The sequence below is a fragment of the Phasianus colchicus genome, chromosome 1 (assembly GCF_987193195.1).
Source record: "Phasianus colchicus chromosome 1, bPhaCol1.hap1.1, whole genome shotgun sequence".
In the NCBI taxonomy this organism is placed as follows: domain Eukaryota; kingdom Metazoa; phylum Chordata; class Aves; order Galliformes; family Phasianidae; genus Phasianus; species Phasianus colchicus.
Window position 1 is genome coordinate 195,885,573 of NC_143436.1, and position 23,983 is coordinate 195,909,555.

General features: G+C 56.5%; 1 protein-coding gene across 2 annotated transcripts in view; it reads left to right on the plus strand.

Annotated features, from left to right (window-relative positions):
* Window positions 1-23,983, plus strand: part of PDE2A (phosphodiesterase 2A) — a 73,010-nt gene that overhangs the window by 42,848 nt on the left and 6,179 nt on the right. For both annotated transcript variants that reach the window (XM_090134200.1, XM_090134201.1), the window contains exons 6-24: window positions 1,933-1,988; window positions 2,091-2,150; window positions 2,242-2,410; window positions 4,070-4,122; window positions 5,999-6,073; window positions 6,156-6,197; window positions 6,311-6,379; window positions 8,890-9,020; window positions 11,210-11,321; window positions 11,462-11,501; window positions 12,150-12,213; window positions 14,199-14,277; window positions 14,378-14,555; window positions 17,018-17,130; window positions 19,014-19,091; window positions 21,310-21,432; window positions 21,536-21,606; window positions 23,281-23,403; window positions 23,507-23,594. In XM_090134200.1, the coding sequence (XP_089990326.1) occupies window positions 1,933-1,988; window positions 2,091-2,150; window positions 2,242-2,410; window positions 4,070-4,122; window positions 5,999-6,073; window positions 6,156-6,197; window positions 6,311-6,379; window positions 8,890-9,020; window positions 11,210-11,321; window positions 11,462-11,501; window positions 12,150-12,213; window positions 14,199-14,277; window positions 14,378-14,555; window positions 17,018-17,130; window positions 19,014-19,091; window positions 21,310-21,432; window positions 21,536-21,606; window positions 23,281-23,403; window positions 23,507-23,594 (1,724 nt within the window). The remainder of the gene's footprint in view (window positions 1-1,932; window positions 1,989-2,090; window positions 2,151-2,241; window positions 2,411-4,069; window positions 4,123-5,998; window positions 6,074-6,155; window positions 6,198-6,310; window positions 6,380-8,889; window positions 9,021-11,209; window positions 11,322-11,461; window positions 11,502-12,149; window positions 12,214-14,198; window positions 14,278-14,377; window positions 14,556-17,017; window positions 17,131-19,013; window positions 19,092-21,309; window positions 21,433-21,535; window positions 21,607-23,280; window positions 23,404-23,506; window positions 23,595-23,983) is intronic.

Here is a 23,983-nt window from a genome sequence, read left to right on the forward strand (position 1 = left end):
GATGGAGAGAGGGAGGAAGGGAGGGAAGGAGGAAGGGAGGGAGGAAGGGTGGGATGGATGGAGAGAAGGAGGGATGATGATGGAGGGTGGATGGAGAGAGGGAGGGAGGGATGGAGGGAGGAAGGGTAGGATGGATGGAGAGACGAGGGATGATGGTGGAGGGTGGATGAAGAGAGGGAAGGAGGGAGGGAAGGAGGGAGGGATGAATGATGATGGAGGATGGATGGAGAGAGGGAGGGAGGGAAGGATGGAGGAGGGAGGGAGGGAGGAGTGGATGGATGGAGAGAGGAAGAGATGGTGATGGAGAATGGATGAAGAGAGGGAGGAAGAGAGGGAAGGAGGGAGGGGGAAGGGGGAAGGGGGAGGGATGATTGGATGGAGAGAAGGAGAGATGGTGATGGAGAATGGATGGAGAGAGGGAGGGAGGGAGGAGTGGGAGGATGAATGGTTGGAGAGAAAAAGGAATGATGATGGAGGATGTGATGGAGAGAGGGAGGAAGGGAGGGATGGAGGCGGAGGGAAGGGAGAGGGATGATTGAATGGAGAGAGGAAGAGATGGTGATGGAGAATGGATGGAGGGAGGGAGGGATGGATGGAGGATGGATGGAGAGAGGGATGGAGGGAGGGATGGAGGCAGGGAGGGGGGAAGGGAGAGGGATGGTTGGATGGACAGAGGAAGAGATGGTGATGGAGGATGGATGGAGAGAGGAAGGGATGGAGGAAGGGTAGGATGGAGGGAAGGAAGGATGATGATGGAGGATGGATGGAGAGAGGGAGGGAGGGATGGTGGGAAGGGGAAGGGAGAGGAATGGTTGGATGGAGAGAAGGAGAGGTGGTGATGGAGAATGGATGGAGAGAGGGAGGGAGGGAAGGAGGGAGGGGGAAGGGGAAGGGGGAGGGATGGTTGGATGGTTGGATGGAGAGGAGAGATGGTGATGGAGAATGGATGGAGAGAGGGAGGGAGGGAGAGGGGGATGGATGGAGAGAAGGAGGAATGATGATGGAGGATGGATGGAGAGAGGGAGGAAGGGAAGGATGGAGGCGGGGGGGAAGGGAGAGGGATGGTTGGATGGAGAGGGAGAGATGGTGATGGAGAATGGAAGGAGAGAGGGAGGGAGGGAGAGGGGGATGGTTGTAGAGATGGAGGGAGGGAGAGAAGGAGAGATGGTGATGGTGAATGAATGGAGAGAGGGAGGGAGGGAGAGGGAGGGAGGGAGAGGGAGGAGTGGATGGATGGAGAGAGGGATAGATGAAGATAGAGAATGGATGGAGAGAGGGAGGGAGAGAGGGAAGGAGGAAGGGATGGAGGAAGGGTAGGATGGATGGAGAAAGGAGGGATGATGATGGAGGATGGATGGAGAGAGGGAGGGAGGGAGGGATGGAGGGAAGGAGGGAGGGGGTAGGGAGAGGGATGGTTGGATGGAGGGAAGTAGAGGTTGTGATGGTGAATGGATGGATAGAAGGAGGAAGGGAGGGAGGGAAGGAGGAGTGGATGGATGGAGAGAAGGATGGATGGAGAGAAGGAGGGATAATGATGGAGGATGGATGGAGAAAGGGAGGAAGGGAGGGATGGAGGGAAGGAGGGAGGGCTGAAGGGAGAGGGATGGTTGGATGGAGAGAAGAAGAGATGGTGATGGAGGATGGATGGAGAGAGGGAGGGAGAGGGGGATGGATGGAGGGAGGGAGGGAGAGGGGGATGGATGGAGGGAGAGAAGGAGGGATGATGGAAGAGGTGAAGGAAAGGAGGGATGGAGAGAGAGATGGAGGAATGGAGGGAGGAATGGGTGAACGGGGGGTGGGCAGGCAGGTGGGGGGGGTGGGAAGATTGTGTGCATGGGGGGGGGGGGGGAGTGTGGATGGGGTGGGGGGGATGGATGGCTGTGTATCTCCTCCCCCCCCCAATATAGTGCCCACCCTGCTCTCTCCTACCAGTGCTCATCATCCCATTGCTGGACAAGGAGAGCGGGGCCGTGCTCTGCGTCATCCTGGTGAGCACGGAGGGATGGGGGGGGTTCAGGGGGGGGGCCCTCATCACCCTCAAAAGCACAGCGTGACACCCCCCCTCCCCCCCAAAAAAAAAACCCTCCCAGGTGCATTGTGGCCAGCTGAGCGATTCGGATGAGCAGAACCTGCAGGCTTTGGAGAGACACGTGAGACACCCCAACCCCCCCCAAACCCCCCCAATGCTCCTAACCCTTGTGCCCCCCCCCGTTTCACCACCATCCCCCCTTTACCTTGCAGGCCCTGGTGGCTTGTCGCCGTGTTCACGCGCTGCAGAAGCTGCAGCCCTGGCCCCAGGTCAGTTTATCTACCAGCTCTTCTCAAACCTCGCTGCCCAAACCTGAAAAAGTCACCCCCCCCACCGATGGTGGCTACAGTGAGCTGGACTGCAAGATCCTGCAGCTGTGTGGTGAGATGGGGGGGGGCTGGGAGGGCACTTGGGGGGGGGTTGGAAGGGCAATGGAGGGGCTGGGAGGGCAATGGAGGGGTTGGGACGGCACTGGGGGGGTTGGGAGGATGCTGGGGGGGCTGGGAGGGCAATGGTGGGGTTGGGAGGGCAATGGAGGGGTTGGGAGGGCACTGCGGGGGTTGGGAGGATGCTGGGGGGGCTGGGAGGGCACCTTAAGGGGCTGGGAGGGAACTGGGGGGACTGGGAGGGCACTGGGGGGGGAGTTGGAAGGGCAATGGAGGGGTTGGGAGGGCACTGGGGGGGATTGGAAGGGCACCTTAAGGGGCTGGGAGGGCACTGGGGGGGTTGGAAGGGCAATGGAGGGGTTGGGAGGATGCTGGGGGTACTGGGAGGGCACTGGGGGGGGGGTTGGAAGGGCAATGGAGGGGTTGGGAGGACACTGGGGGGGGTTGGGAGGATGCTGGGGGGACTGGGAGGGCACCTTAAGGGGCTGGGAGGGAACTGGGAGTACTGGGAGGGCACTGGGGGGGCTGGGAGGGCACTTGGGGGGGGGGGGTTGGGAGGATGCTGGGGGGATATGAGGGCACTGGGGGGGGTGGAAGGGCAATGGAGGGGTTGGGAGGGGAATGGAGGGGTTGGGAGGGCACTGGGGGGGTTGGAAGAAAAATGGAGGGGTTGGGAGGGCACTGGGGGGGAGGGTTGGGAGGATGCTGGGGGGATATGAGGGCACTGGGGGGGGGTTGGAAGGGCAATGGAGGGGTTGGGAGGGGAATGGGGGGGGTTGGGAGGGGAATGGAGGGGTTGGGAGGGCACTGGGGGGGGTTGGGAGGATGCTGAGGGGGCTGGGAGGGCACTGGGGGAGGTTGGAAGGGCACTGGGGGTTTGGGAGGATGCTGGGGGGTTATGAGGGCACTGGGGGGGGGGGTTGGGAGAAAAATGGAGGGGCTGGGAGGATGCTGGGGGGGCTGGGAGGGCAATGGAGGGGTTGGGAGGGCACTGAGGGGGGTTGAGAGGGCACTGGGGGGGGTTGGGAGGATGCTGGGGGGACTGGGAGGGCACTGGGGGGGTTGGAAGGGCAATGGAGGGGTTGGGAGGATGCTGGGGGGGCTGGGAGGGCACTGGGGGGGTTGGAAGGGCAATGGAGGGGTTGGGAGGGCACCTTGGGGGGGGGCTGGGAGGACACTGGAGGGGGTCAGGAGGATACTGGGAGGGCTGGGAGGGCACTGGGGGGTTGGGAGGGCACCTGAGGGGGGCTGGGAGAGCACTGGGGGGGGGGGGGAGATGGAAGGACACTGGAGGGATTGGAAGGGGACCTGAGGGGTTTGGGAGGATACTGGGGGGGCTGGGAGGGCACCTTAAGGGGCTGGGAAGGAACTGGGGGGGCTGGGAGGGCACCAGTGGGTCTGGGAGGGCACCTGGGGGGGCTCAGAGGGCACTGGGGGCATTTGGGGGCTATAAGGGAGGGCTGGGAGGAGACCAGAGGGGGCTGGGAGGGCATGGGGGGGGATCAGGGGGGGCACCTGGGGGGGCTGGAGGGCATCTAAGAGGGCTGGGAGGGTATTTGGGATGGCTTGTAGGGCACCTGGTGGGGCTGGGAGGGCACTGAGGGGGTCAGGGGGGACCTGGGGGGGTCGTGGGGCTGAGCTGCTCCTCCCCCAGGTGAGCTCTACGATCTGGATGCGGCCTCACTGCAGCTCAAGGTGGTCAACTATGTGAGTAGAGAGAAATCCTATAAGCACTGCTTGCCGTCAGTAGGGATCTGAGCGAACAGAGACCCCAAAAAGCAAAGGGATCCCATAAGCATCATCTCTGCAGCCATCAGTAGGGACCAGAGTGAGCAGAGATCCCCTAAACCCAAGAAATCCCATGAGTATCATCAATAGGGTCCAGAGTGAGCAGAGATCCCCCAAAGGAAAGAAATCCCATAAGTGTCATCAGTAGGGTCCAGAGTGAGCAGAGATCCCCTAAACCCAAGAAATCCCATAAGGGCCATCAATAGGGTCCAGCGTGAGCAGAGATCCCCTAAACCCAAGAAATCCCATAAATGCCATCAATAGGGTCCAGCGTGAGCAGAGATCCCCTCAACACAAGAAATCCCATAATTATCAACTGCCATTAATAGGGACCAGAGTGAACAGGGACCCCAAAAAGCAAAGGAATCCTATAAGCATCATTTCTGCAGCCATCAATCGGGTCCAGAGTGAACAGAGATCCCCTAAAAGGAAAGCAATCCCATAAATGCCATCAATAGGGTCCAGAGTGAGGAGAGATCCCATAAACCATAGAAATCCCATAAGTGTCATCAATAGGGTCCAGAGTGAGCAGAGATCCCCTAAACCCAAGAAATCCCGTAAGTGTCATCAATAGGGTGCAGAGTGAGCAGAAATCCCCTAAACCCAAGAAATCCCATAAGTATCAATTGCCATTAATAGGGACCAGAGTGAACAGAGATCCCCTAAAAGGAAAGCAATCCCATAAATGCCATCAATAGGGTCCAGAGTGAGCAGAGATCCCAAAAAGCAAAGGAATCCCATAAGCATCATCTCTGCAGCCATCAGTAGGGTCCAGAGTGAACAGAGATCCCCTAAACCCAAGAAATCCCGTAAGGGCCATCTGCCATCAGTAGGGATCAGAGTGAACAGCGACCCCAAAAAGCAAAGGAATCCTATAAGCATCATTTCTGCAGCCATCAGTCGGGTCCAGAGTGAGCAGAGATCCCCTAAACCCAAGAAATCCCATAAACATCAATTGCCATTAATAGGGACCAGAGTGAAGAGAGATCCCCCAAAGGAGAGAAATCCCATAAGTGCCATCAATAGGGTCCAGAGTGAACAGAGATCCCCTAAACCCAAGAAATCCCATAAGGGCCATCTGCCATCAGTAGGGACCAGAGTGAACAGGGACCCCAGAAAGGAAAGCAATCCCATAAGTGCCATCAATAGGGTCCAGAGTGAGCAGAGATCCCAAAAAGCAACGAATCCCATAAGCATCAATTGCCATCAATAGGCTCCAGAGTGAACAGAGATCCCCCAAGGGAAAGAAATCCCATAAGTGCCATCAGTAGGGTCCAGAGTGAGCAGAGATCCCATAAACCATAGAAATCCCATAAGTGCCATCAGTAGGGTCCAGAGTGAGCAGAGATCCCATAAACCCAAGAAATCCCATAAGGGCCATCTGCCATCAGTAGGGACCAGAGTGAACAGGGACCCCAGAAAGGAAAGCAATCCCATAAGTGCCATCAATAGGGTCCAGAGTGAGCAGAGATCCCCTAAACCCAAGAGATCCCATAAGTGTCATCAATAGGGTGCAGAGTGAGCAGAGATCCCCTAAACCCAAGAAATCCCATAAGCATCAATTGCCATTAATAGGGACCAGAGTGAACAGCGACCCCAAAAGGAAAGAAATCCCATAAATGCCATCAATAGGGTCCAGAGCAAACACTGATCCCCCCGAGCCAAAGAACCCCATAAGGAGAATCTGCTAACGGGGAAATAGGATGAGGGACCAAAGCAAAGCCCTTATAGGGTCACCCATGGGGTGTTATGGGGTTTATGGGGTATGGGGGCGCTGACCCTATATCCCCCATAGCTGAAGCAGGAAACCCAGTCGCTGTGCTGCTGCCTCCTGCTGGTTTCGGAGGACAACCATCAGCTCTTCTGCCAGGTGGGTGGTGCTGGAAATATGGGATCCCCAAATGACCCCATAACTGTCCCACCCTATAACTCCACCCCATAATATCTCCCAGGTTGTAGGGGATCGCGTCCTGGAGGAGGAGATCAGCTTTTCGGTGAGGGAACCCATAGAAATATGGGATATGGGGTGCTAACGGGGGGGTGTTGGGGTCGTGTCCCCCACCCCATCATCCCACCCCAAAAGCCACCCCATATCCCGTCCCTACAGCTCACCTTCGGACGCCTGGGGAGGGTGGTGGAGGACAAAAATCCCATTACCCTAAAGGACATCAGTGAGGTGAGTGAACCCCGCTGTGGGGTCTGTAGGGTGTCCTTATGGGGTGGCGCTGTGGGGTGGTTTTGTAGGGTTATGGGGAGTCTTTATGGGGTGTCGCTATGGGGCATCCCTATAGGGTGTCTTTAGGGGTTATCTTTATGTGGTGTCTCTATGGGGTGTACTTATGGGGTGTCACTATGGGGTAACCCCGTGAGATATGCCTATAGGGCAAATTTATGGGATGTCCCTATGGGGCATCTTTATGCGGAGTCCCTATGGGGTTTCCTTATGGGGTATCCCTATAGGGCATCTCTATGGGGTGTCCCTATAGGGTAATGCTATGGGGTGTCCATATAGGGCATCTCTATATGGGTGTTCCTATGGGGTAATCCTTGGGATATCCCTATAGGGCATCTCTATGGGGTGTCCCTATAGGGTATCCTTATGGGGTATCCCTATAGGGCATCTCTATGGGGTGTCCCTATGGGGTATCCTTATGGGGTATCCCTATAGGGCATCTCTATGGGGTGCTGTTATGGGGTAACCCCATGAGATATTCTTATAGGGCATCTCTATGGGGTGTCCCTATAGGGTATACTTATGGGGTATCACTATAGAGCATCTCTATATGGGTGTTCCTATGGGGCATCTCTATGGGGTTATCTCTATGGGGTATTCTTACAGGGCATCTTTATGGGGTGCCCCTATGGGGTAACTCTATGGGATATTGCATTAGGACATCTCTATGGGGTGTCCCTGTGGGGTAATCCTATGGGATATCCTTCTAGGGCATCTTTATGGGGTGTCCCTATAGGGTATCCTTATGGGGTATCCCTATAGGGCATCTTTATGGGGTGTCCCTATGGGTAATCCTATGGGATATTCTTCTAGGGCATCCCTATGGGGTGTCTTTATGGGGTAACTCCATGAGATATTCCTATAGGACATCCCTATGGGCTGGCCCTATGGGGTAATCCTATGGGATATTCCACTAGGATATCTCTATGGGGTGTCCCCATGGGGTTTCCTTATGGGGTATCCCTATAGGGCATCTTTATGGGTTGTCCCTATGGGGCATCTCTATGGGGTGTCCCTATGGGGTATCTGTATAGGGTATTCTTATAGGGCATCTCTATGGGGTGTCCCTATGGGGTATCTGTATAGGGTATTCTTATAGGGCATCTTCATGGGGTGTTCCTATGCGGTAATCCTTGGGATATCCCTATAGGGCATCTTTATGGGGTGTCCCTATGGGGTATCCTTATGGGATATCCCTATAGGACATCTCTATGGGGTGTCCCTATGGGGTAATCCTATGGGGTATCCCTCTAGGGCATCCCTATGGGGTGTCCCTATGGAGTAACCCTATGGGATATCTCTATGGGGTTTCCTTATAGGGTATTTTCATGGGACATCTCAATGGGGCATTCCAATGGGGCATCCTTATGGGGTTTCCTTGTAGGGTATTTTCATGGAACATCCCAATGGTGTATCCCAATGGGGTGTCTCTATGGGGTATCCCAATAGGGTTATCCTTATAGGGTATCCTTATAGGATATTTTCATGGGACATCCCAATGGGGTTATGCTTATAGGGTATCCTTATGGGGTATCTCTATGGGGCATTCCACGGGGATATCTCTTTGGGTTTCCTTATAGGGTATTTTCGTCCGAATGGTGTATCCCAATAGGTTATCCCTATGGGATATCTTTATGGGGTTTCCTTACAGGGTATTTTCATGAGACATCCCAATAGGACATCCCAATGTGTATCCCAATGCAGTATCCTTATAGGGTATTTGCATAGGACATCCCAATGGGGTTATCCTTATAGGGTATCCTTATAGGGTATCTCTATGGGGCATTCCACTGGGATATCTCTATGGGGTTTCCTTATAGGGTATTTTCATCCCAATGGTGTATCCCAATGGGTTATCCCTATGGGGTATCTTTATGGGGTTTCCTTATAGGGTATTTTCATGGGACATCCCAATGGTGCTATCCTTATAGGGTATCCTTATAGGGTATCTCTATGAGGCATTCCACTGGGATATCTCTATGGGGTTTCCTTATAGGGTATTTTCATCCCAATGGTGTATCCTAATGGGGTATCCCTATGGGATATTTTTATGGGGTTTCCTTATAGGGTATTTTCATGAGACATCCCAACAGGGTATCCCAATGGGGTATCCCAGTGGGGTATCCTTATAGGGTATTTTCATAGTACATTCCAATGGGGTTCTCCTTATAGGGTATCCTTATGGGGTATCTCTATGAGGCATTCCACTGGGATATCTCTGTAGGATATTTTCATAGGACATCCCAATGGGGTTAGCCTTATAGGGCATCCTTATAGGATATTTTCCTAGGACATCCCAATGGTGCTATCCTTGTAGGGTTTCCTTACAGAGCATCCCAATGGGGCATCCCAATGTGTTATCTCTATGGGATTTCCTTACGGGCTATCCCTATAGGGTATCCCTATAGGGTTCTCCCTTTGGGGTTCCCCCATAACCCCCCCTCACCCCGCAGGAGGAGCAGCAGCAGCTCTCAGCCATGCTGGGCACGGCGCTCACCTCCCTGCTCTGCGTCCCCGTCATCAGCCGGGCCACTTCCAGGGTGGTGGCCTTGGCCTGCGCCTTCAACAAGCAGGGGGGGGACAGGTGAGGAGGGTGGGGGGCACCCCACAACCTGACCCCCCCCTATCTGCACCCCCCCCCCCCCAAATAGCCCCCCACCCCATATCCCTGCTTTCGGGGCACAGAGCATCCTGCAGAGGGATGGGGAGCAGCAGGGTGGGCTGATGGGGATATGGGGTGGGGAGGGGGGGGCACTGTTGGGACCCCCACCCCATTTTGGGACCCCCTCCCTCCCTCCTCAATCTTGGGACCTTCCCCCAACCTTGGGACCCCCCCCATCTTCGGATCCCCCCCCCCCATATTAGGATGCTCTCCCCACATTGGGACCCTCCCCCAGTTTTGGAACCCACCCATGTTGGAGCCCCCCCCCCATTTTGGGACCCCCTCCCATATTGGGACCCCTCCCCATATTGCCCCCCCTTCCCACCATGTTGAGAACCCCCTGCCCATTTTGGGACCCCTCCCAATGTTGGGATCCCCCCCCATCTTGGGATCGCCCTCCCCCCCCCTCCATGTTAGGATCCTCTCCCCACATTGGGACCCTCCCCCAATATTGGAACCCACTTGTGTTGGAGCCCCCTCCTCCCCATTTTGGGACCCCCGCCCTATATAGGGAGCCCCCCCGAATGGTGAGACACCCCTGCAATGTTGGGACCCCCCCCTCAATGTTGGAACCCCCCCAGTCCATATTGGGACCCCCCCCCACTATGTTGGGAGCCCCCCATGTTGAGCCCCCCCCCAATATTTGGGACCCCCCTTCCTTATATTGAGACCTCCCCCCTCCACATTCAGACTCCCCAAATATTAGGACCCCCCCACAATTTTGGAACACCCCCCCCTCCCCAATATTGAGACCCCCTCTCACCTTGATACCCCCCCAATGTTGGGACCCCCCCCCATCCCCATACTGCAAACCCCCCCCATACTAAGACCCTCCCATATTGACCCCCCCACCCCTGCAATATTGAGACCCCTCCCCATATTGGGAGCCCCCCCCATACTGTGACCCCCCCCACCATATTGGAACCCCCCCATTTGGAACCCCCACCCCCATACTGTGACCCCCCCCTATTTTGGGACCTCCTCCCAATGTTGAGACCCCCCCCCATGTTGAACCCCAGCCCCCCATCTTGGGACCCCCCCATGTTATGACCCCCCTCCATATTGGGATCCCACCCCTATTTGAACCCCCCTCCATATTACGACCCCCTTATATAGGGACCCCCCCTCCATATTGGTTCCCTACCCCATCCTGGGACCCCCCCTACCCATATTGCCCCCCCCCCCAACGTTTGGATCACCCCAATGTTAACCCCCCCCAGTGTTGAACCCCCCCCCCCATATTGGGACCCCTCCATATTGGGAGCCCCCCCGAATGGTGAAACATCCCTGCAATGTTGGGACCCCCCCCAAGTGTTGGACCCCCCCCCGTCCATATTGGGATCCCCCCCCCACTATGTTGGGAGCCCCCCATGTTGAGCCCCCCCCCCACATTTGGGACCCCCCTCCCTTATATTGAGACCTCCCCCCTCCACGTTCAGACTCCCCAAATATTAGGACCCCCCCACAATTTTGGAACACCCCCCCCTCCCAATATTGAGACCCCCTCTCACCTTGAGACCCCCGCCATGTTGGGACCCCCCCCCCATCCCCATACTGCAAATCCCCCCATACTAAGACCCCCCCCATATTGACCCCCCCACCCCTGCAATATTGAGACCCCTCCCCATATTGGGAGCCCCCCCCATACTGTGATCCCCCCCACCATATTGGAACCTCCCCATTTGCAACCCCCCACCCCCATACTGTGACCCCCCCCTATTTTGGGACCTCTTGGGACCCCCCCATGTTATGACCCCCCTCCATATTGGGACCCCACCCCTATTTGAACCCCCCCTCCATATTGGGACCCCCTTATATAGGGACCCCCCTCCATATTGGGACCCTACCCCATGGTATGGGGTCCATATTGGGACCTCCTCCCAGTGTTGCCTTGAGACCCCCCCCCAATGTTGCGACCCCCCCCCCCTCCATACTGGGACCCCCCTCCCATATTGGAACCTCACCCTATATTACCCCACCCCCAACGTTGGGACCCACTGCAATATTGAGACCCCCCCACCATATTATGCCCCCCCCCCCCACATTGTGCCCCCCCCCACCATACTGTAACCCCCCCCCCCCATATTGCCCCCCCCCCACCCCCCCCATAGCTTCACGCCGGAGGACGAGCACAAGATCCAGCACTGCTTCTGCTACACCTCCACCGTGCTCACCAGCACCTTGGCCTTCCAGAAGGAGCAAAAGCTGAAGTGTGAGTGCCAGGTGAGCCCCCTCCCTCACCCCCCCAACCCCCCTCCCACCCCCCTGCGCACCCCCCACCCCCCCAACCCCCCCCCCTTCAATGCTGCCCCCTATTTTTGACACCCCCCCCCCCTCCCTCCCCCTTTCCCCCATCCCCACAGGCTCTGCTGCAGGTGGCGAAGAACCTCTTCACTCACTTGGGTAGGAGGGGGCACTCAGCTGCATGCATGCATGCATGCATGCACCGCTGCATTTGCATGCATTGCTGCACACTGATGCACCTCCGCGTGCAAACGCGTGGCTGCACCAGCGGCCCCAAAGGAAGCTGCAACCCCCAGCTGCACCTGCAGTCGCCGTGCAAAGCCGACCGCAGGCGATGCTTCGTTGCACGTTGCATGCACGGCTGCAGGCGCTCCCTGCTGCAGCTGCATGCGTCGCAACGTGCTACACGAGCTGCACAGCATGCAGTGCTGCTGCACGCACCCGCTTGCAGGTGCCTCACCTGCCCCATGCGCCTTGCTGCACGCGCATATCCTGCAACTGCATGCATTGCTGCACATGGTGCATGCATGCAGCAAAAGCGTGCAAACCCTGCTGCAACTGCATGCATTGCTGCACACGGCGCGTGCATGCAGCAAAACCGTGCAAACCTGCTGCAGCTGCATGCATTGCCGCATGTGCACGCGGTGCATGCGTGCATGCAGCAAAAGCGTGCAAACCCTGCTGCAACTGCAGGCATTGCTCACAGCTGCGCTGCTGCATGCGCTGCTGCGTGCACACGGATGCATTGCTGCGTGCTCTGCTCAGAGCCCCCCCCCCAACTCTGACCCCCCCCCCCCCTGTTTGCAGACGACGTCTCAGTGCTGCTGCAGGAGATCATCACGGAGGCACGCAACCTCAGCAACGCCGAGATGTAAGCAGGGCCCTGGGGGGGGGGTGCAAGGGGGGGGGGGGGGGGGAGATACGAATTCACCTCTGTGGGGGGGTTTTGGGGGGATACAAAGATGGGGGGGGGTCACAACATTGGGGGGGGTCACCAAAATGGGTGGGGGGTTCTCAACATGGGGGGAGGGAGGAAAAATATGGGGAGGGGTCCCAATATGGGGGGGGGGGGCAATATGGGGAGGGGTCTCAATATGGGGGGGGGGCTCCAACATGGGTGGGTTCCAACATTGGGGGAGGGTCCCAATATGGGGAGGGGTCTCAATATGGGGGGGGGGTCCCAAATTGGGGGGGGGGGTTGACTCCAACATGGGTGGGTTCCAATATTGGGGGAGGGTCCCAATGTGGGGAGAGGATCCTAATATGGGGGGGCGGGGGGATCCCAAGATTGGGGGGGTCCCAAAATGGGTGGGTGGGGGGGTTCTCAACATGGGGGGAGGAGGGGGTAATATGGGGAGGGGTCCCAATATGGGAGGGGGTTCCAAAATGGGGGGGGGGGGCTCCAACATGTCTGGGTTCCAATATTGGGGGAGGGTCCCAATGTGGGGAGAGGTTCCTAATATGGAGGGGGGGGATCCCAACATTGGAGGAGGTCCCAAAATGTGGGGAGGTTCTCTACTTGGGGGGCGGGGGGGCAATATGGAGAGGGGTCCTTATATGGGAGGGGGTCCCAAAATGGGGCGGGGGTTCTCAACATGGGGGGGGGGGGGCAATATGGGGAGGGGTCCAACATTGGGAGGGGGTCCCAAAATGGGGGGGGCTCCAACATGGGTGGGTTCCAATACTGGGGGAGGGTCCCAAAGTGGGGAGAGGATCCTAACATGGGGGGGGGGATCCCAAGATGGGGGGGGGGGCGTCCCAACATTGGGGGGGTTGCAATCAGGGAGGGATCGAAATATGGGGGGCAGGGGGAGCAATATGGGAGGGGTCCCAATATGGGAGGGGGTCCCAAAATGGGGGGGGGGGGCTCCAACATGGCTGGGTTCCAAGATTGGGGGAGGGTCCCAATGTGGGGAGAGGATCCTAATATGGGGGGGGGGCATCTGAAGATGGGGGGGGTTCCAAGGTTGGAGGGGGTCCTAACATTGAGGTGGGGGCAATATGGGGGGGGTCTCAATATGGGGGGGGGCTCCAACATGGGTGGGTTCCAACATTGGGGGAGGGTCCTAAAATGGGGAGATGATCCTAACATGGAGGGGGGGATCCCAAGATGGGTGGGGGTCCCAACATTGGGAGGGGGTCCCAAAATGGAACGGGGGGTTCCAACATGGCGGGGTTCCCAAAATAGGGGTGGGGGGGTTCCAACATGGGGGAGGGGGGTCATAACATGAGAGGGGGTGGTCCCAAAATGGGTGGGGGGGTTCTCAACATGGGGGGAGGGGAGAGCAATATGGGGAGGGGTCCGAATATGGGAGGGGGTCCCAAAATGGGGAGGGGCTCCAACATGGGTGGTTTCCAATATTGGGGGAGGGTCCCAATGTGGGGAGAGGTTCCTAATATGGAGGGGGGGGATCCCAACATTGGGGGAGGTCCCAAAATGGGGGGAGGTTCTCAACTTGGGGGGTGGGGTGGAAATATGGGGAGGGGTCCAATATGGAGGGGGTCCCAAAATGTGGGGGGGGGGGCTCCAACATGGGTGGGTTCCAATATTGGGGGAGGGTCCCAATGTGGGGAGATGTTCCTAACATGGAGGGGGGGCATCCCAAGATGGGGGGGTCTCAACATTGGGGGGGTCCAAAAATGGAATGGGGGTTCTCAACATGGTGGGTGGGTGGGGGGGCAATATGGGGAGGGGTCCCAATATGGGATGGGGTCCCAAAATGGGGGGGGGGGCTCCAACATGGGTGGATTCCAATATTGGGGGAGGGTCCCAATGTGGGGAGAGGATCCTAACATGGGGGGGGGGGGGGATCCCAAGATGGGGGGGGGTCACAACGGTCACCCCTCCCCTTGCAGCTGCTCCGTGTTCCTGCTGGACCGCCACAGCCACGAGTTGGTGGCCAAAGTGTTCGACGGCGGCGTGGTGGATGACGAGGTATCACTGGGCAGCATACGGAGGTGAGGGGGGGCTGATTGACATCCGACCCCCCCGGTAATAATATTGAGGCTGCTCCCCCCCCCCCTCCCCATTGCAGAGCTATGAGATCCGCATCCCGGCAGATCAGGGCATCGCGGGGCACGTGGCGACAACCGGGAAGATCCTGAACATCCCCGATGCCTACGCGCATCCCCTCTTCTACAGGGGGGTGGATGACAGCACCGGGTTCAGGACCAGGAACATCCTCTGCTTCCCCATCAAGAATGAGAGTCAGGGTGAGGGGGGGGGGGCTGGGGGGTTTAGAATGTGGGGATGGGGATTGGGGGGGGGTGGGAGGAGGGGGGGGGGGGTGGGGGGGGGTGGATGTGGGGACACACAGACATGGGGACACGGGGATGAAGGGATGTGTGGGTGGAGGGAGATGGGACATGTAGACATGAGGACACGGGGACAGGAGGACACGTGGACAGACAGACATGTGGACATAGGGGTATGGGGACATGGGGACAGATGGATGTGGGGACACACAGACATGGGGACACGGGGATGAAGGGATGTGTGGGTAGAGTGAGAAAGGACATGTAGACACGTGGACAGGTGGACAAACAGACACGTGGACATAGGGGTACGTGGGCAGATGGACATGGGGACAGATGGACGTGGGGACACTGGGAAAAAGGGATGTGTGGGTAGAGTGAGAAGGGACATGTAGACACGTGGATAGGTGGACAGAAGGACACGTGGACAAACAGACACGTGGACATAGGGGTATGGGGACATGGGGACAGATAGACATGGGGACACACAGACATGGGGACACAGGGATGAAGGGATGTGTGGGTGGAGGGAGAAGGGACATGTAGACACGTGGACAAACAGACACGTGGACATAGGGGTATGTGGGCAGATGGACATGGGGACAGATGGACGTGGGGACACTGGGATAAAGGGATGTGTGGGTAGTGGAAGAAGGGACGTGTGGGCACGTGGACAGATGTGTGGACATAGGAGCATGGGGACAGATGGACATGGGGACATGGGAATAAAGGGATGCATGGATAAAGGGAGCAGGGACACACAGACACACGGACAGAAGGACACGTGGACAGACACGTGGACATGGGGGTATGGGGACGTGGGGACAGATGGACGTGGGGACACACAGACATGGGGACACTGGGATGAAGGGATGTGTGGGTAGAGGGAGAAAGGACATGTAGACATGTGGACACGTGGGCACATGGACAGAAGGACACGTGGACAAACAGACACATGGACATAGGGGTATGTGGGCAGATGGACATGAGGACAGATGGACGTGGGGACACTGGGATAAAGGGATGTGTGGGTGGTGGCAGAAGGGACATGTGGACACGTGGACAGATGTGTGGACATAGGAGCATGGGGACAGATGGACATGGGGACATAAAGGGATGCATGGATAAAGGGAGCAGGGACACACAGACACATGGACAGAAGGACGCATGGACAGACACGTGGACATAGGGGTATGGGAACATGGAGACAAATGGACATGGGGACACGGCGATAATGGGACACATGGATAGAGGGCACAGGGACATAGACACGTGGACATGTGGACAGAAGGACACGTGGACAGACAGACACGTGGACATAGGGTTATGGGGACATGGGGACAGATGGACATGGGGCCGGACGGACGTGAGGACACTGGGATAAAGGGATGCGTGGATGAAGGGTGAAGGGACATGTAGATATGTGGACACGTGGACAGAAGGACACGTGGACAAACAGACACATGGACATAGGGGTATGGGGACGTGGGGACAGATGGACGTGGGGACACACAGACATGGGGACATGGGGATGAAGGGATGTGTGGGTAGTGGGAGAAGGGACATGTAGACACGTGGACACGTGGACAGAAGGACACGTGGACAGACAGACACGTGGACATAGGGGTATGGGGACGTGGGGACAGGTGGACGTGGGGACACACAGACATGGGAATAAAGGGATGTGTGGACTGGGGACACAGACACACGGACACGTGGAAATAGGGAGGCACGGACATGGGGACACGTGGATGGAGGGACAAAGGGACACAAGGACACACGGACACAGGGACACGTGGATGTTGTGGCACAGGGACATGTGGACACGGATATAGGGACACACAGATGTATGGACACCAGGACACGTGGACATATGGACAGACAGACACGTGGGCAGAGGGACACACGGACACGTGGGCAAATAAACATGGAGACGGGGACACACGGACACACAGACATACGGATACAGGGACACGCAGACGGAGGGACGCGTGGGCACAGAGAGACCTGGATGTGTGGACAGAAGGACAGACAGATGGACTCACGGATAGAGGGACGCAGACACACAGACAGATGGACACGTGGACAGAGGGACACATGGAGACACGGACACACGGCCGCAGACATAGGGACACATGGATGGAGGGACAAAGGGACACAGGGACACATGGACGTGGTGGCACCGGGACATACGGACAGAAGGACATGCAGGCATATGGACAGAAGGACAGTAGGACAGAAGGACACACAGACACGTGGACACGTGGACAAAGGGACGCATGGATACATGGGCTCACAGGAAAAGCAGACATCTGGACATACAGACCCAGGGACACGCAGACATAGGGACACACGGACAGAGGGACACACGGACACAGGGTCACCCCCCCCTCTACCCCCTGACCCCGCCGTGTCCCCAGAGGTCATCGGGGTGGCCGAGTTGGTCAATAAGATCAACGGGCCGTGGTTCAGTAAATTCGATGAGGATCTGGCCACCGCCTTCTCCATCTACTGCGGGATCAGCATCGCACACGTGAGTGGCTGTGGGGTCACACTGCCATGGGGTCACACCGTCCCATGGGGTCACCCGGTCCCCTTGGGTCATCCAATCCCGTAGGGTCATCAGTTCTGCCCAGTGCCATGGGGTCACCCAGTCCTGTGGGGTCACCCGGTTCCCTTGGGTCACCCAATCCTGTGGGGTCATCCCAGTTCCGCCCAGTACCATGGGGTCACCAAATCCTGTGGGGTCACCACGTCCCCTTGGGTCACCCAGTCCCATGGGGTCACCCAATCCCATGGGGTTACATGGTCCCATGGGGTCATCCAGTCCCACCCAGTCCCATGGGGTCACCAAATCCTGTGGGGTCACCACGTCCCCTTGGGTCACTCAGTCCCATGGGGTCACCCAATCCCATGGGGTCACCCAGTCCCATGGGGTCACATGGTCCCATGGGGTCACCCAGTCCCACCCAATCCCATGGGGTCATCCAGTTCCACCCAGTACCATGGGGTCACCCAATCCTGTGGGATCACCAGGTCCCCTTGGGTCACCCAGTTCCATAGGGTCATCCAGTCCCACCCAATCCCATGGGGTCACCAAATCCTACAGCATCTTCCAATCCCATGGAGTCACCCAGTCCCATGGGGTCACCCAATCCCATGGGGGTCACCAAATCCTATGGCATCTTCCAATCCCATGGAGTCACCCAGCCCCCTTGAGTCGCCAAATCCCATGGGGTCATCTAATCCCACCCAGTCCCATGGGTTCACCCAATCCTGTAGGGTCACCAGGTCCCCTTGGGTCACGCAATCCCGTGGGGTCATCCAGTTCCACCCAGTCCCATGGGGTCACCAAATCCTATGGCATCTTCCAGTCCCATGGAGTCACCCAGCCCCCTTGAGTCGCCCAATCCCATGGAGTCATCCAGTCTCACCCAGTCCCACGGATTCACCCAATCCTGTGGGGTCACCAGGTCCCCTTGGGTCACCCAGTCCCATGGGGTCACCCAATCCCATAGGGTCACCCAATCCCATGGGGTCACCAGATCCCCTTGGGTCACTCAGTCCTGTGGGGTCATTCAGTCCTGCCCAGTCCCATGGGGTCACCCAGTCCCACCCAATGCCATGGGGTCACCAAATCCTACGGCATCTTCCAGTCCCGTGGAGTCGCCCAATCCCATGGGGTCATCCAGTCCCACCCAGTCCCATGGGTTCACCCAATCCTGTGGGGTCACCAAATTCCATGGCATCAGCCAGTCCCATGGAGTCAACCAATTCCATGGGGTCAACCAATCTCATGGGGTCACCCAGTCCCTGGGGTCACCCGCTCCCACCCGGTCCCATGGGATCACCGGGTTCCATGGCATCATCCAATCCTATGGGGTCACCCAGTCCCACCCTATGCCAGGGAGTCACCCAATCCCATGGAGTCACCCGGTCCCTTGGGATCACCAGGACCCATTGGGTCACCCAATCCCATGGGGTCTTCCCACCCACCCAATCCCATGGGGTCACCCAATCCCATGGGGTCACCTGGTCCCACCCAATCCCCTTGGGGTCTTCCCATCCCACCCAATCCCATGGGGTCACCCAATCCCATGGGGTCTCCTGGTCCCACCCAATCCCCTGGGGTCACCCAATCCCTTGGGGTCTTCCCACCCACCCAATCCCATGGTGTCACCCAGTCCCATGGGGTCACCCAGTGCCACCCAATCCCTTAGGGTCTTCCCATCCCACCCAATCCCATGGGGTCACTCATTCCCACCCCTAGCACCCCAATGTCTCCCCCCAACCTTTATGGGGTGGGGAAGAGAGAGACACAACGTGGGGGACCAGCGACGCGCCCAAGGCTATGGGGTGGGCTCTGTGGGGTCGTCCCCAGCCCCCCCTCCATGTGCCCCCCTCCCACCCCCCCAGTCTCTGCTGTACAAGAAGGTGAACGAGGCGCAGTACCGCAGCCACTTGGCCAACGAGATGATGATGTACCACATGAAGGTGACGGACCCCACGGGGTGCCCCCTGCCCCAATGTCCCCCATTGCGTCCCCCCACGACGTGCCCCCTTGAATTCCCACGGTGTGCCCCAATAACGTGCCCCCGTGGCTTACAAGCAGGGTGTATCCCAATGGGGTGCCCCCATGGGGTATCCCTATGCTGTGCCCCCGTGGTGTAACTTTGTGGGGTGCCCCCATGATGCACAACCAGGATGTATTTCGGTTACCCAATGATGTGGCCCCACAATATATTCCCATGAATTGCCCCCATAGTGTTCCTCACGATGTAACCCCACAAGGTGGCCCCATGACATATCCCCATGGCGTGCCCCATATCAAACCCCATCACGTACCCACACTATGTGCCCCCATAGCGTACCCCATAATGTACCCCATAATGTACCCCATAATGTACCCCCACAATGTGCCCCAGAGGGTCCCCCCATAGTGTACCCCATAACGTACCCCATAATGTACCCCATAATGTGCCCACATAACATAACCCTATAGTGTATCCCATAACATAACCCCATACTGTACCCCTATAGTGTACCCCATAACATAACCCCACAGTGTACCCCATAATGTAACTCCAACGACATACCCCATAAAATAACCCCATAGTGTACCCCATAAGGTACCCCATAAGGTACCCCATAATGTAACCCATAATGTGCCCCCATAACATACTCCTGTAGCGTATCCCATAACATACTCCCAATAATGTACCCCATAACATATCCCCATAATGTACCCCATAATGTATCCCATAATTTACCCCCATGATGTGTCCCCATAACATAACCCCATAGTGTACCCCATAATGTACCCCATAATGTGCCCCCATAGTGTCCCCCCATAGTGTACCCCATAATGTACTCCCAATAGTGGGGGATACCCCATAATGTATCCCATAATGCACCCCCATAATGTGCCCCCGTAACATACCCCCATAGTGTACCCCATAATGTATCCCATAATGTACCCCCATGATGTGCCCCCATAACATAACCCCATAGTGTATCCCATAACGTACTCCCAAGAACGTACCCCATACTGTACCCCTATAGTGTACCCCATAACATAACCCCACAGTGTACCCCATAATGTAATTCCAATGACATACCCCATAACATAACCCCATAACCTACCCCATAATGTACTCCCAATAACGTACCCCATAATGTACCCCCATGATGTGCCCCCATAATGTAGCCCTATAGTGTACCCCATAACGTGACCCCACAGTGTACCCCATAATGTAATTCCAATGACATCCCCCATAATGTATCCCCAATAGTGTACCCTATAATGTCCTCCCAATAACATACCCCATGCTGTACCCCCATAGTGTACCCCATAAAACAACCCCATAGTGTACCCCATCATGTACTCCCAATAACGTACCCCATAGCGTCCTCCCATGATGTGCCCCCATAGTGTACCCCATAATCTACCCCATAGTGTACCCCCGTGACGTGCCCCCATACCATACCCCCATTCTGTACCCCATAATGTCCTCCCAATAATGTACCCCATAACGTACCCCCATAGTGTACCCCATAATGTCCTCCCAATAATATACCCCATAACATACCCCCATGACGTGCCCCCACAGTGTACCCTATAATGTCCTCCCAATAATGTACCCCATAACATACCCCATAGTGTACCCCATAACATACCCCATAGTGTACCCCATCAAATACCCCAATAATGTACCCCATAACATACCCCCATAGTGTACCCCATAACATACCCCATAGTGTACCCCATCAAATACCCCCATAATGTACCCCATAACATACCCCCATAGTGTACCCCATAACATACCCCCATAATGTACCCCATAACATACCCCCATAGTGTACCCATAAAATACCCCAATAGTGTACCCCATAACATACCCCAATACTGTACCCCATAACATACCCCATAGTGTACCCCATAAAATACCCCAATAATGTACCCCATATCGTACCCCCATAGTGTACCCCATAACATACCCCAATACTGTACCCCACAACATTCCCCATAGTGTACCCCATAACATACCCCACAACATTCCCCATGCCAACTGCCACCCCAATATCCCCACATTGCCACGGTGACAACAGACACCAAGCCGAGCTCTCGGGGGTCTTGGGACCAACTTTGGGGCCGACTTTGGGGTCAGCTTTGGGGTCGACTTTGGGGCCACGCTGGTGGCACTGCGCGCAGGTGTCGGACGACGAATACACCAAGCTGCTGAGCGAGGGCATCCAACCCGTGGCCGCCATCGACCCCAACTTCGCCGACTTCACCTACACGCCGCGCTCGCTGCCCGAGGACGACACCTCCATGGTGAGGACGGGGTTGGGGACGGGCCCCTATTGCCACCAACCCCCCGTTTGGGTTTGGTTCCCCTGGGGGTGACCCCCCCCTGGCCGCCCCGTGTCCCCCGCAGGCCATCCTCAGCATGCTGCAGGACATGAACTTCATCAACACCTACAAGATGGACAGACAGACGCTCACCAGGTGGAGATGGGACTTGGACCCGAAACATAGCCTCGACCCCAACCCCATCCCTCATCCTAAACATAACCCTGACCCTAAACATAGCCTCGACCCCAGCCCCATCCCTCATCCTAAATATAACCCTGACCCTAAACATAACCTTGACCCCAACCCCATCCCTGATCCTAAACATAACCCTGACCCTAAACACAACCTTGACCCCAACCCCATTCCTGATCCTAAACATTACCCTGACCCTAAACACAACCTTGACCCCAACCTTATTCCTGACCTGAAACAACCCTGACCCTAAACGTAACTTTGACCCCAATCCTATTCCTGATCCTAAACATGACCCTGACCCTAAACATAACCTTGACCCCAACCCTGACCTTAAACAAAACCCTGACCTTAGACCTGACCCTAAACGTAACTTTGACCCCAATCCTATTCCTGATCCTAAACATAATCCTGACCCTAAACACAACCTTGACCCCAACCCCATTCCTGATCCTAAATATAACCTTGACCTCAACCCTATCACTGATCCTAAACATAACCTGACCCTACACATAACCTTGACCCCAACCTTATCCCTGATCCTAAACATAACCCTGACCTTAAACCTGACCCTAAACACAACCTTGACCCCAACCCCATCACTGACCCAAAACATAACCCTGACCCTAAATGTAACCTTGACCCCAACCCCATTCCTGATCCTAAACATAACCCTGACCCTGAACATAACCTTGACCCCAACCTTATCCTTGATCCTAAACATAACCCTGACCCTAAACATAACCTGGACCCCAACTCTGACCTTAAACAAAACCCTGACCTTAGACCTGACCCTAAACATAACCTTGACCCCAACCCCATTCCTGATCCTAAACATGACCCTGACCCTAAACATAAGCTTGACCCCAACCCCATCCCTCACCCCAACTCTAACCATAACCCTATGTCAACTCCAATCCGAACCTCAACTCCAACCCCAACCCTATGACCCTTTTCCCAACCTTAACCATGAACTCACCCCTAACCCTGACCCTAACCATGACCATAACCCTAAACCTAATCTCAACCCTATTCCCAACCCCAAACTCAACTCCAACCCCAATCTCAACTCTAACTCCAATCTCAACCCTAATCCTGACCCCAGCCCCAACCCTATGACTCTTTCCCTACCTTAACCACGAACTCAACCCTAACCCTGACCCTAACCATGACCGTAACCCTAAACCTAATCCCAACCATATTCCCAAGCCCAATGTCAACTCCAACCCCAACCTCATCTCCAACCCCAACCCTGACCCAGATCCCAATGTTAACCGCAAACTGAATCCTAACCATGACCCTAACCATGACCATAACCTTAAACCCCAACCTCAACCCTCTTCCCAACCCCAGTGTCAACTCCAACCTCAACCCTGACCCTGATCCCAATGTTAACCGCAAACTCACCCCTAACCCTGACCCTACCCATGACCATAACCCTAAACCTAATCCCAACCCTATTCCCAACCCCAAACTCAACTCCAATTCCAACCTCAACTCCATCTCCAACCCCAACCTCAACTCCAACTCCAACTCCTAACTCAACTCCAATTCCAACCTCAACTCCAATCCTACCCCAACCCCAACCCCGACCCCAACCCCGATCCCAGCCCTCTGACCCCACTCTTGCCCCAGGTTCTGCCTGATGGTGAAGAAGGGCTACCGGGACCCCCCGTACCACAACTGGATGCACGCCTTCTCCGTCTCCCACTTCTGCTACCTGCTCTACAAGAACCTGGAGCTCTCCAACTACCTGGAGTATGGCCCGACCCCATACCAGACCCCATACCTGACCCCACACCCACCCCATGTCCCCCCCGAGGTGCTCTGTGCCTCAGTTTCCCCCCTTCTTCCCCCCCAGGGACATTGAGATCTTCGCGCTCTTCATCTCATGCATGTGCCACGACCTGGATCACCGCGGCACCAACAACTCCTTCCAGGTGGCCTCGGTGAGTGCCGGGGGATGGGGAGTGGGGTTGTGGGGTCGTGGGGTCGTGGGGGGTGGGGACATCGGTGGGGTAGGGTTGGGGTCAGGTTGGGGTTAGGGTTGGAGTCAGGGTTAGGATTACAGTTGGGGTTAGGGTCACAGGGTTATGGTTAGGGTTGGGATTGGGGTCAGGGTTGGGGTTAGGTTTACAGTTAGGTTTGGGGTCAGGGTTGGGGTCACAGTTAGGGTTAAGGTTGGGATTAGGATTAGGGTTTGGGTTGGGGTTGGGGGGGTCAGGGTTGGGGTTAGGTTTACAGTTAGGTTTGGGGTCAGGGTTGGGGTAAGAGGGTTACAGTTGGGATTAGGGTTGAGATTAGGGTGAGGGTTGAGGTTAGCGTTAGGATTAGGGTC